Source organism: Erinaceus europaeus, chromosome 2 (genome assembly GCF_950295315.1).
Source record: "Erinaceus europaeus chromosome 2, mEriEur2.1, whole genome shotgun sequence".
NCBI classification, from domain to species: Eukaryota; Metazoa; Chordata; class Mammalia; order Eulipotyphla; family Erinaceidae; genus Erinaceus; species Erinaceus europaeus.
In genome coordinates, this window is record NC_080163.1 from 117,229,695 (window position 1) to 117,246,147 (window position 16,453).

At 40.5% G+C, this 16,453-nt stretch overlaps 1 protein-coding gene across 3 annotated transcripts in view; it reads left to right on the top strand.

Moving 5' to 3' along the window:
• DLGAP2 (DLG associated protein 2) overlaps positions 1–16,453 on the top strand; it is a 473,760-nt gene that overhangs the window by 92,692 nt on the left and 364,615 nt on the right. For all 3 annotated transcript variants that reach the window (XM_060184966.1, XM_060184964.1, XM_060184965.1), the window contains exon 4: positions 10,642–10,696. In XM_060184966.1, coding sequence (XP_060040949.1) covers positions 10,642–10,696 — 55 coding nt within the window. The remainder of the gene's footprint in view (positions 1–10,641; positions 10,697–16,453) is intronic.

Below are 16,453 nucleotides of genomic sequence, written 5' to 3' on the forward strand. Positions count from 1 at the left end.
TAGGTTTCCACTGAGTGAAAATGATCAGGAAACACATGGCTCCTCATCTTCCTGGTAGATGTTTGGAATCCTGGGGGGTGGGAGGGGGAGGTGATGGCATCAGGGACCAGGCACCAGGCACCAGGGACCAGGGACCAGGGACAGTTCAGAGAGCCATGATCCTGTGAAAGGTTGTTTCTGGAATCTAGGTCACTCTGCTGGACATGCTGATATGTAATAAAGATTGAGTGGCTTACACGGCCCTGCTGGGTGGATTTCTCACAGTATGGCTGTTCCTGCAAGGGAGCCAACAAAGGAGAATAGAGTCTCAGAAACAAGCAAGATGTCAACCTAATTTCCTAACATGATTTTGATGTTAAAAGTTAGATTCTAGGTTCTTAATTTCTTTTATTTATTTCAAAAAGGAGACATTAACAAAACCATAGGATAAGAGGGGTACAACTCCACACAATTCCCACCACCAGATCTCTGTATCCCATCTCCTCCCCTGATAGCTTTCCTATTCTTTAACCCTCTGGGAGTATGGACCCAAGGTCATTGTGGGATGCAGAAGGTGGAAGGTCTGGCTTTTGTAATTGCTTCCCCGCTGAACATGGGCATTGACTGGTCAATCCATACTCCCAGCCTGCCTCTCTCTCTCCCTAGTAGGTTGGGGCTCAGGGGAAGTGGAGCTCCAGGACACATTGGTGGGGTTGTTTGTCCAGGGAAGTCTGGTCAGCATCATGCTAGCATCTGGAACCTGTTGGCTGAAAAGAGAGTTAACATACAAAGCCAAACAAACTGTTGAGCAATCATGGACCTAAAGGCTGGATTAGTACAGATGAAGTGTTGGGGGGTACTCACTGCAGACTATTGTGTACTTTTGATTTCAGGTAAATATTTTGCCCTAGTTTATGGATACATACGTTCATATGCTCTATCTCAGGGGACCTGGTCTATAACTGGTTTTGGGACTTTGTTAGGAAGTGAGCCTCCTGGAATGGAATTAGAGAATACTATGAAAGGTCTCACCCAAGTAATGAGGCTGAAGGGCTGTCATTCCACACCTGAAGTCTCTGGTCACAGTCTGAAGTGAAGCATGCTAGGGTGGCACTTGTTGCATTGATTAGGTTGGGATCGGTGGATGCAATATTATTTGATATGAATTGAGGGAAGCATGCAGGAAAGTGGGCCCCACCCTAAGGTTCCAGGACTGGGGGAAATATAGTCTCTATAGTGGAAATGTGAGGTTCCTGCTGTCTTAAGGTTCAAGAAGTCAATAGTAGTTATTGCTGCAATCACATTATTTGGTAATTGGGTTAACTTTGAAAAGTCCCTTTGTTAGGATTTGCTGTATAATACCCAACATCACCATAATTTATGTCCTTTGACATTATTGGTATATAGCTGTGCCACCAGTTGCTTCTGTTCTCCCTGGTCTAGGCTTTTGAGAGAGTCAACATATCAAAGACTCAGCCTATGTATTAAAAAAGACTCAATCTATGCTTTAAAAAGTTTGAGACATACAATCAATTTTTCCCCTCTCATATTAATTAGTGATTTATATGATTACAAATTAATAGGAGTGTATATAAACACCATTCCCACCACCAAAAGACTGTGCCCCATCCCACTAACCCATCCCACCCCACCCCGAGGCCCCAGGAATCTAGGTTCTTTTTTAATTCCTTGAATAGTACACACTTGGCCATTTTCTGTCTATAAAAGTATTGTTTTCACTCTGCTTCTCTAGGGATTTCACTCCTGGAAATTTACCCCAAAGAGCTGAAAGCAGGAGTGCAAAGAGATATTTGCACACTTAGGTTCACATTACACCTACATAGTTGCTTGAACGTGGAGAAAACAGCTCAGTGTGTACAGAAAGATTATGGGAAACCACGGTGTGTTTGTACAATGGATTATTCATCCTAGGAAGGAGGGGATCCTGACATAGCTACCATACAGTTGGGCCTTGAGGCCATGCTGAGTACACAAAAGCAGGCACATAGGGACAGACACTGTGGGAGTCCACTTAGAGAAGAATCGAGGGTCATGTCTGTGGAGATAGAGCTGATAGTGGGTGTTTGATTTGGGGAGAACAGAGAGAGGAAGGAACACTCTTCATGGAGACATGATTTTGACCATAGAAAGAACCAACCTCTAACTCTGAGAGCTGAAGGTGCAGAGAAGACTTCACTTGGCTCAGGCAATGAATTTAAGGGTACTGCTGGAGGGTGGCAGCTCTTTTCTCACCCAAATCCTCACTCTGTAGCCCTCATTAGCAAAGGAGCATTGCCAGTCAGGTCTCAGAGTTTGTTGGGTAACCCCTCCACCTGTGTGGCTCTCTTGGTATCTTCAGAGACTGAGGAGCTCCATGTTCCACGATCCTCTGGTTGTGCTCCATACAGTGGGCATTCTTGGAACTTGCTGAGATTTAAGACACCTCCTCCATCCAGTAACCTCTAGTGAGGTCTCAAACCAATACCACCACCCCACCCCACCCATCCCCAGGTGGGATACAGAGTGTTGTAGAAAGCTCCCTGAGTGCTTTCAGGATTTTTAGATCAGAATGACTGTCCTGAAAGCCCAGATTAGACACTTTTCCAGCTGTGTCAGGGTATTTTAGGATGAGAGCAATGTTAGAGCAGGTGGGCTCAGTAGGGCAGACCACCTTCCTAATGCAGGCCCGATAAAATGAAACATGGAAGCAAAAGGAACCCCATTTCCTACCTCACTAAGAAGCTTTTCCACCTCAGCCTGAGGGTCACACCACATGCTCCCTTGGGGCTGAGGTCTTTGGACATACCTGAAACACACCCACCTGTGTCTCAACTGCAGATAGCAGGACTTCTCATTTCTATAATCCATGTGAATGAATTTCTATAGTCAAGTAATATCCATCTACCCACCCACCCATCCATCTACATAATCCATCTACGTAAATAGCTAAACACACATAGTGGGAAATGTGTTTCTCTATATACCCAGTTGGATCTGTCCTCTGAAGAACCCTAAGACCATTTTTCTCGATTTGGTGCAAAGGAGGAAAAGTGATGTGGAACAAGGTTGAAGGATTGTTTTCTGCATTTTAACTGTGTCAGTATGATCGATTAAATGAACATGGGCTTGTGATTTATCTCAGTTATATGTGGTCCGTGCACTCAAATTTTCTTACACTGCAAATAACTTTAATTAAATTTAATTAAGTAGATGGAACCAATATGCCCTTTTGTCTGCATTGAAGAGTAGGAGGAATGAGTTGCAGAAGACAAGGATGACAAGGCAGTCTCCAGGTCTCAGGTGCCCCTGCCTCCAGGCAGGCAGTTGCCGGTAAATCTTGAAGTGGATTCTGTGATTTCAGGACAGCCCAGCTGCATCTTGTCTGTGTGACTGTGACCTGCTGACACTGTTCTGTAGGAGAACCCGGCATCCATGTCAGACAGACCTCTGGGAGTGCTGGGCGGAGGTGATTGGGTGGAGGCAAAGGGAGCTCTGAGTCTGAAGAAGAGAGGATGGAGCCTCCTCTGGAGAGAGGCTAGAGAGGTGCTGTCTAGGGAGTATCTCCTGCTGGGCTCACACATGGCCCTGAGGGCTAGTGCCCCTATGGTGACAGCCGGAGCTTGTGTTTCTGTGCTAGTGGCAGCAGGCTTTAGGTTGAAAAAGGACTGATATTTAAGGAGGGTGGTGTCTGCAGCAGAACAGTGACAAGACTGTGAACAGAAGGTCCTTTGGGGAGTATGGAGGAGGTTCTAAGGGAATGAGAAAGGAAACAGAGAATAGGCCAGGAGTTGTGAAGCTCACTAGTGGGAGGTGTAGCCAGGTGGGAACAGGAGTTTGATATGGTCAGACTCCAATTCTGTCTGTAGACTTTGAGATAACAAGTTGGCTGCAGGTTTGAGAGAGGAAAGGAACCAAAGGTGATGCTAAGAGCCAGGTCAGGTATATGACACAGGGACATTTGGGATAGGAGTGGAGTAGACTGGCTGGAGAGCACTGTGGGCTGCCCATTAGATACACATGTAGAAGCATGTTTCTAAAACCCAGGAGGAGAATTCCTGGGGCAGTGTGAAGACATGCACTAGACTTGGCCCTGTGACCTTGACCTTCAGATTAACACAGACAGGATCCAGGGACATACAGAATGGGAATGATGGATCCCCTGCAGGTTCTTGAATTCTTGACCAGAGACTTTTCCCAAGGACAACTCAGGGGACCTGTGAAAAGTTACTCACAGCCTCTCTACAAGGCCCCAGTGATGAAATCCCAGTATTCTGCTCAGAAGCTTCTGGGGGAAGGAGATTGGTGTTTGCTTACTCCCTATCATAGAACTGGTAGTTTTACATTTTCAGTGAATATCATTCCCATTCTGTTCACAAAGTAAGTGAAGCCATTTGAAGCCTCCAAAGCAGATTTTGAAATCTCTGTTTCCTTTTCTTATATGAACTGAATTCTCTAGAGCAACAAAATGACGATGTACTGAGAAGAGTCCCAAACAGTGACAATGAATGACCCAACATTTAAGTCATCTTGTTCCTTTGAGATGATCTATTAAAAAGTTAGAAATGGGGGTCTGGGTGGTGGTGCACCTGGTTGAGTGCACATGTTGCAGTGCGCAAGGACCCAGGTTCAAGCCCCAGTCCCCACCTTCAGGGGGAAAGTTTTGCAAGTGGTGAAGCAGTGCTGTAGATGTCTCTCTGTCTTTCTCCCCTCTCTATCACCCTCTTCCTTTTCAGTTTCTGGCTGTCTGTATCCAATAAATAAATAAAGATACAATAAAAAAATTTAAAAAGTTAGAAATGAACTTTTTCTAATAATTACAGTTTTATGCCTTTTCAAAACTCTTAATTAATTTAGAGAGAGTGAGTCAGTCAGTCCTGCAGCCCTGCTTCACCGCTTGTGAAGCTTTCCCCCGAAGGTGGGGGACAAGGGCTTGAACCTGTATCCTTGTGCACTGTAATTTATACACTTAACCAGGTGTCCCACCACCTGGCCCCAGCATGTTGTTTTTATTTATGAGAGCGATGGAAAGGAGAGAGAGAGAGAGAATCAGAATATCACTTTGGCATATAGAATGTTGGGGATAAAACTTAGGACCTTGAGTTTGAGATTCCAATGCTTATTGACTATGCCACTTCCCAAGTTGATAGTTTATACGTTTTTAATGTCATCAATCAAATGCTCATAAAATGTAGAAAAATATAAATGTCAGTGTCAGCACTGTGAAACTGCTACACTAAACCTGTGCCAACTCCCACTGTTTAAAACCCAGATCAATGCTCTGTTAAACTTAGTCTGGTGGTTTGGTTTAAAAGAATGAAAATATTGGAAATTTTTCTTGGGCATTTTCCATTTGCATAGGGGTGATAGTTTTTGACAGAAATGAAAGTATGTGTGTACTTGGTGTTAATGTGTTTTAAGGTGAAACAGAAATTTATTGAGAATTGGAATAGAATATTTTTAAAAAAGATTTATCTATTTTTATCAGAGAGATAGAGACTAAGAGAAGACCAGAGCACTGCTCAGCTCTGCTATATGTAGTGTTGGGGATAGAACCCCATGCCTTGGTGCAAGGGGCGAAGACATGCCAGTCCAGTGTGCTGCTGCCTATCTTCCCAGCTCCCTGCAGCAGGATCCTTTGAAATTGATACAAAAGCAGTATTTGTTTAATACATACAATGTTAAACTCTCAGGATGCATACTCCTCTAAGACCTTCCCTACAAGCAGGGCTACATAGGCACCAAGTACCCAGGAAAGTCCCCAACACAGGCAGCAGGTTTCAACCCATTGCCAGCATGATTGCATCGATGCCATGAATAGACAGGACACATGTTTCTGGACCTGATGACACCAGGGTACTGGAGGCTGGGACTCTGGTTACTCATACAGCTTAATTTACCAGGTACTGCAGTCCTAGGAGAGGGACTGCTAATCCATTTGGTAGGTAGGACCTTCCTACCATAAGCTAAGTTCATTTCTGGTGTTATTATTTTTTTTTTAGCATTTTTTAAATCCTAGCCCATTATAGTTTAATGAAAGGAGACTCAATTTATGTACAGATGTGAAGGATAAGATAAACTGAGGATTTTTTTTTTGTCTTTAGGTCATTTTATTGAGGAGATAATGATTCACAGTACAGTTGTTGGCACATGATTATAACATCTCATCTTGTTATAATAGGTGTCTGCAAAGCACTCTCATCCCCATCTTAGGCCTTTTTATGCCATTGTATACCAGGATCCCAAAGTCCTCTTCACTCCTCCTCCTCTCCTTCTCCCCCAGAGTCCTTTGGTTTGGAGCAGTATATCACACTCAGTCTAAACTTCACTTTGTGTTTTCCTTTCTGTCCTTTTTTTTTTTTTTTTAAGTTCCACCTATAAGCAAGATCATTTGACCTTCTCTTTTTGGATTATCTCATTTAGTATGATTCCTTCAATTTCCATCCAAAGCTAGGCAAAAAAAAATAAGTTAATGATTTTTAACAGCATATATGTATTTCACAAATTTCTTAGCCGCTCATATATCCTTGGGGATCTGGGTTGCTTCCAAGTCTGGGTCATTACAAATTATGCTGCTATGAACATAGGTGTGCATGGATCTCTTCTGATAGTTGTTTTTGCTTTCTCTGAATAAATCTCCAATTTATTGAAAAATTGGCACATCATAGGGTAGTTCCATTTCTGGTGTTCAGAAAAAGCTCCAGACTTTTACACAGGGGTTGGAGCAAACTCTATTCCTACTAGCAGGGTGGAAGGGCTTCTACTAACACTCGATGTTTCTGTCACTTACAATGTATGGCATCCTCCCAAGGTGTAAAGTGAAGTTATGTCTCACTATTATCTTTATTTGCTTTTCTCTGGTAGTCAGTGACTTTTAGCGTTTTTTAAAATGTGTCTGTTGGCCCTCTGGATCTTTTCTTTGGCTAAGATTCTGTCCATATTTTTAACAGGGTTGGATTTTTTAATAGGGTTGGATAGGGTTTTTAATAGGGTTGGATTTTTCAATGTTATAGTTGCTGAACCTACTGAGTTAATCCTTTATATGCTATGTGACATGTAAAGATGTCCCATTCTTTAGGCTGTCTTTCTGGTTTTGTTGGTGGTGGTTCCTTTTGTTTTGTAGACGCTTTCCATTTTAATGGAGTTCTATTAGTTTTTTTTTTTCTTTTGTTTTCCTTGCTGTTGAACGTGAGTCTTTGAAGATGTTTCCAAAGCAGATATCATGAAGAATTCTGCCAGTTTTTTTTTCTACATATTTGATCATTTCTGGTCTAATATCCTGGAAAGCTAGAAATTATTAAAAAAAAATATAGTAAGGCTCTGGCTATAAAGTTAATATGCAAAAATCAATGATATTCCTCTATGGAAACATGAAGCTAGAAGAAGAAATCTAGAGAGTTGATTACTTTGCTGGTAGAGTAAACGGGATTGATCTCTCGAAGGAGGAGGAAAGACGTCAAGGCATACAAATAAAGTCCCAGAAATTCCAGGACAAAGGGAGCTATGGATTTTAAAGAGAAGAGGAAAGGTTCCTTGTAGTCTTTTAAGGAACTTAAAATGATAATAGTTGATTATAATTACTATTATAATCAAATTATGAGCTTATTTTCATTTTATAGCCCAATGGTTAGAATTAATCACAACATACTTGACTTTAGCAAGGGGAAATTTGCTTTCTAAGGTGTATTTTCTAGATAAGTCCCCAGGCAGTGCCTCCTGGAAACTCTGACCAGCAAACAGTCCTCATCACATGGGAGAGGTAAGAATGAGTTATGTTGTGGCCTCAACTATGATCCACCACCCACTGTTCCTTGGCCTCCAGACACAGCCATGGAGCAAGCTGGCTAAGAGTTTGCAGGACTGTGTCTTTAGGTCAGAGCCTTTGTTGGCAAGACTTCTTAGACAAGTGATTGGGCAGCAGTAATTTCTGTAACCCCCTGGGGCACTGTGGGTGGACATAGTTAAGAAGCTGTATCAGGGTGTCGGGTGGTAGCGCAGTGGGTTAAGCACACGTGGCGCAAAGCACAAGGACCGGCGTTAAGGATCCTGGTTCGAGCTCCTGACTCCCCACGTGCAGGGGAGATGCTTCACAGGCGGTGAAGTAGGTTTGCAGGTGTCTATCTTTCTCTCCCCCTCTCTGTCTTCCCCCCCTCTCCATTTCTCTCTGTCCTGTCCAACAACGACGACATCAAGAACAACAATAATAACCACCACTATAAAACAAGGGCAACAAAAGGGGAAATAAATTATATATATATAAAATATATATATAAATATATTTATGTAAATAAAAGTTGTATCCCCAGCATGCTTATGTGTGGTGGCTCATCGATTCCATGACTGGGCCAGATGTCTGCATTAGACAGGAGCCTATACCCACCACTCTTACCAGTTTTCTGACATGTGGTCAGCCCTCTTTTGGGTTGGGTCTCCTACAAGGACTCATAGAAGTAGGCTAGTTGTCTGACTGTCTGTCTGTCTGTCTGTCTATCTATCTATCTATCTATCTATCTGTCATTTATTTCTCCCTTTCTGTATCTGAGAAAAAATTATTCTGGAGCAGTGAAACCCCACAGATGACAAAAAATGTTTTATAATTGCTTATTTATTGGATAGGGACTTAGAGAAATCAATAGGGGAGGGGGAACAGAGAGACATCTGCAGCTCTACTTCACTGCTCATGAAGCTTTTCCCTTTAATGTGGGGGCAGCAGGCTTGAACCCAGGTCCTCATGTATAGTAATGTGCATTCTCTACCAGGTACGCCACTGCCTGGCCCCTAGAAATGCTTTTTACCTGAACCTTCGAATTTATACTACATACAAAAATTACCTCAAAAGGTATCGAAGACTAAGATGCAATAAATAAAATTACATAACTCCTTAAAAAAAAAAAAAGGAAAAGAGGGCAAGACCATAGGGAAGAAAAGGGGTAATAAATATAAATTGTTATAGAAAAAAAAAAAGAAGAAAAAGTAGGCTAGCAAACCCGTGGCTACAGACTGAGAAGAAATGCATGTTCCAAGGAGATTACAATTCCTACTGTGTGTCTGTGTATAAGTCATTGCATTATTGACTTTCAAAGACTATATCTGTTGGGGAGAGAAGGTTCCAGAGTCCTGGGCTCCAGATATGGCTCATTGAGACCCTCTTGGTGCCAGGCTCAAGACAGTAGTCAGGAGTTGATTCTGTTCTTCCTAGTTGGGGTGTTGAGTGGAAGCCAGTGTTCGTTATGTGTCCCAACTAAACAGCTTCATATGAATATCAAAGGGGTTTGAACTTTGGATTCCAAGGTTTATACAGTATTTACTGTATTTGATCCTTGCTTCTTTTCTTTAAAAATATTTATTCCCTTTGTGACCTTGTTGTTTTATTGTTGTAGTTATTATTGTTGTTATTGATGTCATTGTCATTGGATAGGACAGAGAGAAGTGGAGAGTGGAGGGGAAGACAGAGAGACTGAGAGAAAGATAGACACCTGCAGACCTGCTTCACTGATTGTGAAGTGATTCCCCTGCACATGGGGAACCAGGATCCTTACACAGGTCCTTGCGCTGTGGACCACATGTGCCTAACCTTATCGCTGCACTACTGCCCAACTTCTTATCCTTGCTTCTCTCCCCACCCCCCGCTCTTAAATTGTTCAGAGTCAAACGTTGGTTAGACTAGCTTTTTGACTGATGATTACAGCAGGGAAGTGGATTTTTTTTTCTATCGTGGGGGGTCCTGGGCAGGGGCAAGAGGTAAGGGAAGAACTCTCCCAGAGCAGTCTGTGAACTAATCCAGATCATAAGCTGATCAAGGACAGGCACTGTGCCTAGTTTTTCTTTGCAACAGCTGCTTCCTTCACTCTGCTTGGTAAATTGCTCAGGAATGAGTAACTGCATGCTTCTTGGCTGAAAGTTTGGGTGGTTGCAATCAGGGAGGGTTGAAGAATGGTTGCACCTTCACTGTGTAGCATATTTAAGATGCAAGTCCAGCTTTTACTCTAATTGAGTCTAGAAAGCATCATCATAAATTTCCCATGGAGAACTCTGCAGTTGCAGGTTCTTTCAGTCAGCTTTGCAATTGCCTTACATTGCTGAAATTTTCTTAGGAAAACCATTTTCCATTATTTTTACTTTCCTTGCTCTTATTAAATAGATTGTTCCTTCAGTTTTTTTATTTGTACTACAACTGTGTATGTAAACACAGCCCTGATTTCTACATTTTTCTTTGTGACTCACCCATGCTGAAAGCACTTCAGTTTAGATCCTAGAAGACTGACCAAACACACCAACCCAACAACTCCCCATTTTCAAACTCTAATTGCATCTGATATTTTAAAAGCTATCACAAAAATTGGTGGGCCCATTTGCCTTACTGTAGATTCCTTTGAGTGCAGCATTCAGAACTCTCTCTGGACCCATTAAGGGCATACATTAAACAACTCATTTCCACTTCAGGGACAGCACAGAGAGCCAGCACACTTACCTGATTAACCTTTCTGATGGAATGTATGTCATCAAACATTCTCTGTACTGTTTAATATGTTAGATCATTCTGGGCACGATGACTTTCTACAACACTGAATGACCTTATTAGGAAAACACTTACTATAGTTAATGAGATGGCTTTCTCTATCTAAATGATAACCAAATATATTTTATTGATTTGTTTTGAAACAGGTTTTGCCGGGTATCCTGCAGAAGCACTGCTGCATCTTACCTGACAGGAATACAGGTAGAAACATATTGTTCTTCTGATTTGAGATTATAAATTTGACATGAGTGTAAAGTTGAGAACTGTGATTTCACAATGTAGCTATATCAAGTTTTTGTTGTTTTAGTGCAGGATTCTTTACTGATAGAAACAATCAGAAGTGGATTATTAAGCTCTAGAGTGAACTACATAGAACTACATAGTGTTTAGAGATCTGTTCTTATTTGGCAAAAGAAATAGATCTAGGTGATGACTTGTATTTTTAAGGGAAATTGACTGAATACATATTCATTTCAAAGTTGCTTCTTTGATTGATTGTACTTATTTATTAAGGTAAAGCGCTATTATTGGCTAGTATGGAATAGTTGGAGTTTGTTTGCAGTAAAGGCTTGAATTGCAATCAGCATAGGAATTGGCTACATGTTGTATTCTTAAGCCTTCAGGGTCTCAGTGTGTAAAACAACAGGATGAATGTCTTCAAGTGGGAAATTGTGTGATCTGTAATTTCTCACCATAGGGCAGATGTGTGTGACTGAAAGTTGTAAGTGAGGTGGTTCATGCCGCTTTTAAGAAAATTAAGATGGAAGGAAAAAGTCCTGAAAACCTCTGGGACTTTCGTGCTTTAAGGTAAAAACAAAAAACAAAAAAACATGAAGTTGGCTTTACTATGAAATTACTTTTTATTTACTATCCATCACATGGTTTCTAATGTATGATATTTTCAGTATAAAATCACAAATTATGTGGAAAATATAGATGATGTTCCATCTTTCTCTATAAAGGGTTCTGTTAGAATGTGGTCCTTCCTTAGTTGTTTTGTCTCTGTGACAGGGCGCTTCCTCAGTGGAGGAAACAGGTTTACTGACGTCCTTGTTTTCTATATATAACAGAATCAGTCATAGTTGGCATATTATCAGAATAATTAGAAGATTTTAATCTGCTGGGATGCTCTACTTTTATTATAAACAGCATCTTAACTAGTTAGTATGGTTACCAAGGCATCAGGGATCAACAAAGCATTATTTTATATTACATATTCCAATGTAAAACATGGACTATTTAGGGAAGACTAGGATCTTCAATTTTCTACTTTTCAACAGGGGTTGATTACTTTACTGACCCAGTTATTTTTTTTTGAAACAAGTTCATAGAACTATTTTGTCTTCACCCACTCAGTTACTTCTCTGCTGTGAACCTGAGCATTATTTACTGCCTTATAAGGAAGCTCATTTAGAACATGTTTAAATGCTTTGTATTTTCTGAGTCTTAGTAATAAAAATATATGAACAAATAACAATGAGGAGGCAATGATTTTTGCAAGCTATCTACCGACATGAGTGATACAATGAAGCTTCAAAAAGGAATGTGTGTTCCAGATTCATTTATATTTTCCAGGTGCATAGCTCTAATTCTTAGAATCATCAAAATAATGTAAAATTAATTGAAAATTAAGTACTATTCTATGGGAATCTAAGTGGAATTTAAATATGAAAATAATTTTAAAATACTTTAGGCAGTTTGTTATATAACATGCTTCTAGTTAATATGGAAATTATTGCCAAGTTGAGATACTTTGTTTTTTCATAAGAGTCCAAGTAATCAGCCTCTAGAACCAAATAAACTTGACTTCCATGAAAACTTGGATTTTGAGGAAATTTGCCTAGCAATTTGCTTAAGACTGTTTTTATGTTATAGAATGATTTCCTTTGAAGTCTTTTATGGAGGAACCAAGGTTGTGGCATTAAGTAGGGAAAAGGGAAGGAATTCTGTCAAATGTGAAGAAAGATCTGGCTGAAACTCTTCAAAGTATAGCTTCATTCAGAGTTGGAAAATTTGAGAATTCTGATATTTACTATATGATTTTATCTAATGTGTCTGTAGTAGTGTAATTATTTAAGAAAGGATTGAAATTTATTTAGTTGTTTATTTATTATTTACCAGAACACTGTTCAACTTTGACTTTTGACTTATGATGGTGCTGGAGATTGAACCTGATACATCAGAGACTCAAGCACCAGAGTCTTTTTGCAGAACCATTATGGTATCTCCCCAGCCCTGGTTTGTAACTTTTTTCAGACTCTGACCCAGTGGTTTTGCCTTTGGTGTTTCAATGGCATATAGGGCTGTTAGGAACTAGAATGCAATTTGTTTTTTCCTTAGTGGTTTCATGGGTGACTTTTAAAAAACTTGACTAAGGAAGGAACTTTGGAATGGGTATCAGGCTCCAGTGTGGGAAGATAAAATGTCCTGGAGGTGGGTAGTGTTGACTTTTGCACAACAATGTAAATGTGTTTAATGATGGGTTGCTTACTACTGAATTGCATCCTGAAGAATGGTTAAAATGATAAATGTTATATATATGTTATCACAGTTTTATAAAGGATTAACTCTGAGATGAACCATGGCTCCCCTCCTCCCTTATTTTAGAAATGTTATCTATTCTACTTGTTTATGTGTGTTGTGGTGTATGTGTGTATACATGCCCATGCCCATCATCAGATGCTCTGTGTTGTGGTAGAGCTAGGTTATATTCACAGAACTGGCATCCCACAATGTGTCAGAAGCAGCCCTTCTCCAAACTGTGAAAACATGGTGCTTTTGAAAGACAGATCTGTGCTCTTACTATCTTCCTGTTTTGATTTTTCATGGTGATTTTGTTTAATGACATGAAGAGTTAGAGCTAATTTTGGCTCCTATAATGCCTTATTTTCACATCTTTTCTTGAGAAGCTGAGAGTTGTGCAGGTAAAACATGATGTGTCTGATGGAGAAACACACAGGAATTAGTAAGTGTGAAGGTAGTCACAGGTGGGAACACATCCCGTGACTCTGTCTTCTTAAACACATGTTTGTTTGTTTGTTTTTACTTCCGCCCATTCTTCCCTTTTCCCATTTGCTGGTGCCTTACCCTCCTTTGCCTCTGGTATGCTGCCTCCTTGGAAGCTCCACTATTAAGTTGTATATGTGGAAGGGGCCTGTAGTGAATGTCCGCTTAGAGAATAATCAGTGGAGGTTGGAGTTCAGCTCCAGCTTTTATTAGAACTGGATGCTAATTGATGTCCTAGGACTCTTTTCTTTTCCTAACCCTTTATTTTCAAGTGAACTGCTCTAAAAGGAAACAGGGAGAAGAGGGCAGGCTCCTTTGCAGACTGACTTGTCACAATGAAGGGAAGCATTCCACTGCCTCTTGAATCCAGTCTTCGGAGGGACTGAGGACTCAATACTGCTAACACAGTGCAAAACACTTATTAGTCCGGAGGGGTGGGGGATGTTGAAACTTTTTTGAACCGTGCTTTTTCCCCAAATACCATTTTAGTATGACTGGCTCTTTTTTCTGGAATAAAGTTTATCTTTGTTTTTATAGCTATTTTTCCCCCCTCTAACCAACAGATATCTCTTGTTACTCTATTGCTTCAAGTTGTTGGGGGTAAGAACTTTGATTTCTTGGTGTGTACTGCAGCACACAGGATATGTGACTAACCTTCCTTCTGCTTGTGTATGTCTCATAAGATGTGGGAGATGCTTCTTCTTTTTTTTTTTTTAATGTAGGCATATTCTCTCTCTCTCTAAATTAATTAATTTTTAACAGAGCACTGCTCAGCTTGGCTTATAGTGGTGTGGGAGACTGAACCTGGGACTTTGGAGCCTCAGGCATGAACGTCTTTTGCAAAACCATTATGCTATCTATCTACCTTACCCCAAGATGTGGGGAGTGTTTTCTATATAACCAGTGTTAGGTGACTTATGAGTGGAACCTTGCATGAAAGATGAGGCTGGGTGTAACTACACGTTTCTCTGTTTCAGAGCTGAAGAGGTTGAGTTATTATATTTAGTTCCTAGTAGGCTGGGCTTCTTGGAATCCTTCAGAGTCACCAGGTCCTATGAATTAAGCTAGCTGTGGCAGTAGTTAACTAATAAATTTTCCTCTGCTTGAAATGCCACTGATTTTGAGCTTGGTTATCTCATGTTATTTGTCTCCTGCCTATCAGCAGAAAGCCTATTTGACCATTAAAAATTAGATGTTTCAAGAATGAATTGATTTTGCAGTCAAACAGCCTACTGTACATGCACAAACCTTGATAAAAACTAATGAAACTTCAACTAGATTAAGTATGTGGTGGTATTTGACTTTTGAGATGTTCTATCTCTCTATTGGACAGTGAATAAGATAATTTTTATTTAAAAATTAGTGTTGGGTGGTGCACACACTTGCAAGGACCTGGGTTCAAGTCTCTGGTCCTCACCTGCAGGGGGAAGCTTCAGGAAGTGGTAAAACTCTCCCTCTGTCTCTCTCATTCTCCCTCCCTCCTTCTCCCAATTTCTCTTTGTCTCTCTCCTAAATAAAATATTAAAAAATTATAAAACCATATTTATATATTTATTGGTATTTAATGACTGTGCTTTAAATGTTTGCATACATTATGTGTATTTAAATAAATTATAAATAAAATATTTTACATTATAAAGTATAAAATATATGGTTAGTGAAATAGCTCACTTGAATTGTGTGTTGCCTAACCATTTGTGTGAGCCAGGTTGGAGCCCAGCTCCCACTGCATTGGAGGAATCTCTCTCTCTCTCTCTCCAATAATAATAATGGACAGAATTATGCTACTGTGTCTGATGGTGGAATGACATGTACTGGAATAGCCAACATGTTCATAGGCTTAGCAGTCTAGTATATTGAATGATTTAAGGCAGTAGCATCATTTGAGAGTTGAGAGGGTATTCAGTATTCTGCTCAGCCATCAGCTGAGTAATCCTAGATAGATCACTTGGAGGCAGGGGATGGGGCATAAAATAATTGGAGTGGGGACTGGTGAAATATAGCTCACTTGGACAGTTCTCTGCTTTGCCATGTGTGTTACACAGCATTGAAGGAAGCTTTGGTGCTATGGGGTCTGCCTCTCTCCTACACACACATACACACACACACACATACACACATACACACATACACACACACACACACACACACACACACACACACGGTCTTTATCTTCATCTAAAAAACAAACAATTAGTGTACTCAAGGTTTTAGCTATTTTCCATATCTTTTGTGGATTGAGTTTTGAACTTTGTGTGTTTGCAAATATATACAGTGCTGTCTATCTACTGAAGGCACGAGTGTGTTGAACTCTTGAGGTTTACTTTCTACCAGTGATTGTCTAGTTAAGGCCTCACAGGCCTCCTTCCTATGCTGTGGTATAGAGTGTAGCATTTGCTAATCTCTGTGGTATTAATGCCCCTGCTGTGAAGTCATGGGGATGAGTCACGGGGTCCCATGCCCCCAGCTCACCACCTGTCTTTGCCTTCCTGTCTTCCATGGTGTGGAGTGCGTCTGCAGCCATAGTTGACATGTGCTCCCCCTGGTGGCAGGTTTTCTATTGTGTATTGGCCAAAACAGCAATAAAAACTAATGTTTTGTAATAGTGTTATTTAGTATAAAAACTCCACATAGTTGAGGTTGAGCAAACATGATGTTTACATTTGGATGCTGAGTGTGTGCACCATAACAGAATCTTTCAAAAGACAAATTTTGAATATAGCTTTCACTGTACTTATTTGGACTTTTCAGTGCAGAGGGTCATTAGAAGCGGGGCAGGTGTAGGGTAGTTTGCATTTTTAGTCCGAAAAGGTAGAGGGGGGCATCAGTGTTGGAATAGTAAGAAAGATTATTCTTGTTGCATCTAAATCAAGAGTTCATTTTAAAACAAAGGTTTAAAAATTTTTTTTGTCTTCATGATATATCAGATAAGGGAAGTCTAAAGACTTCTCC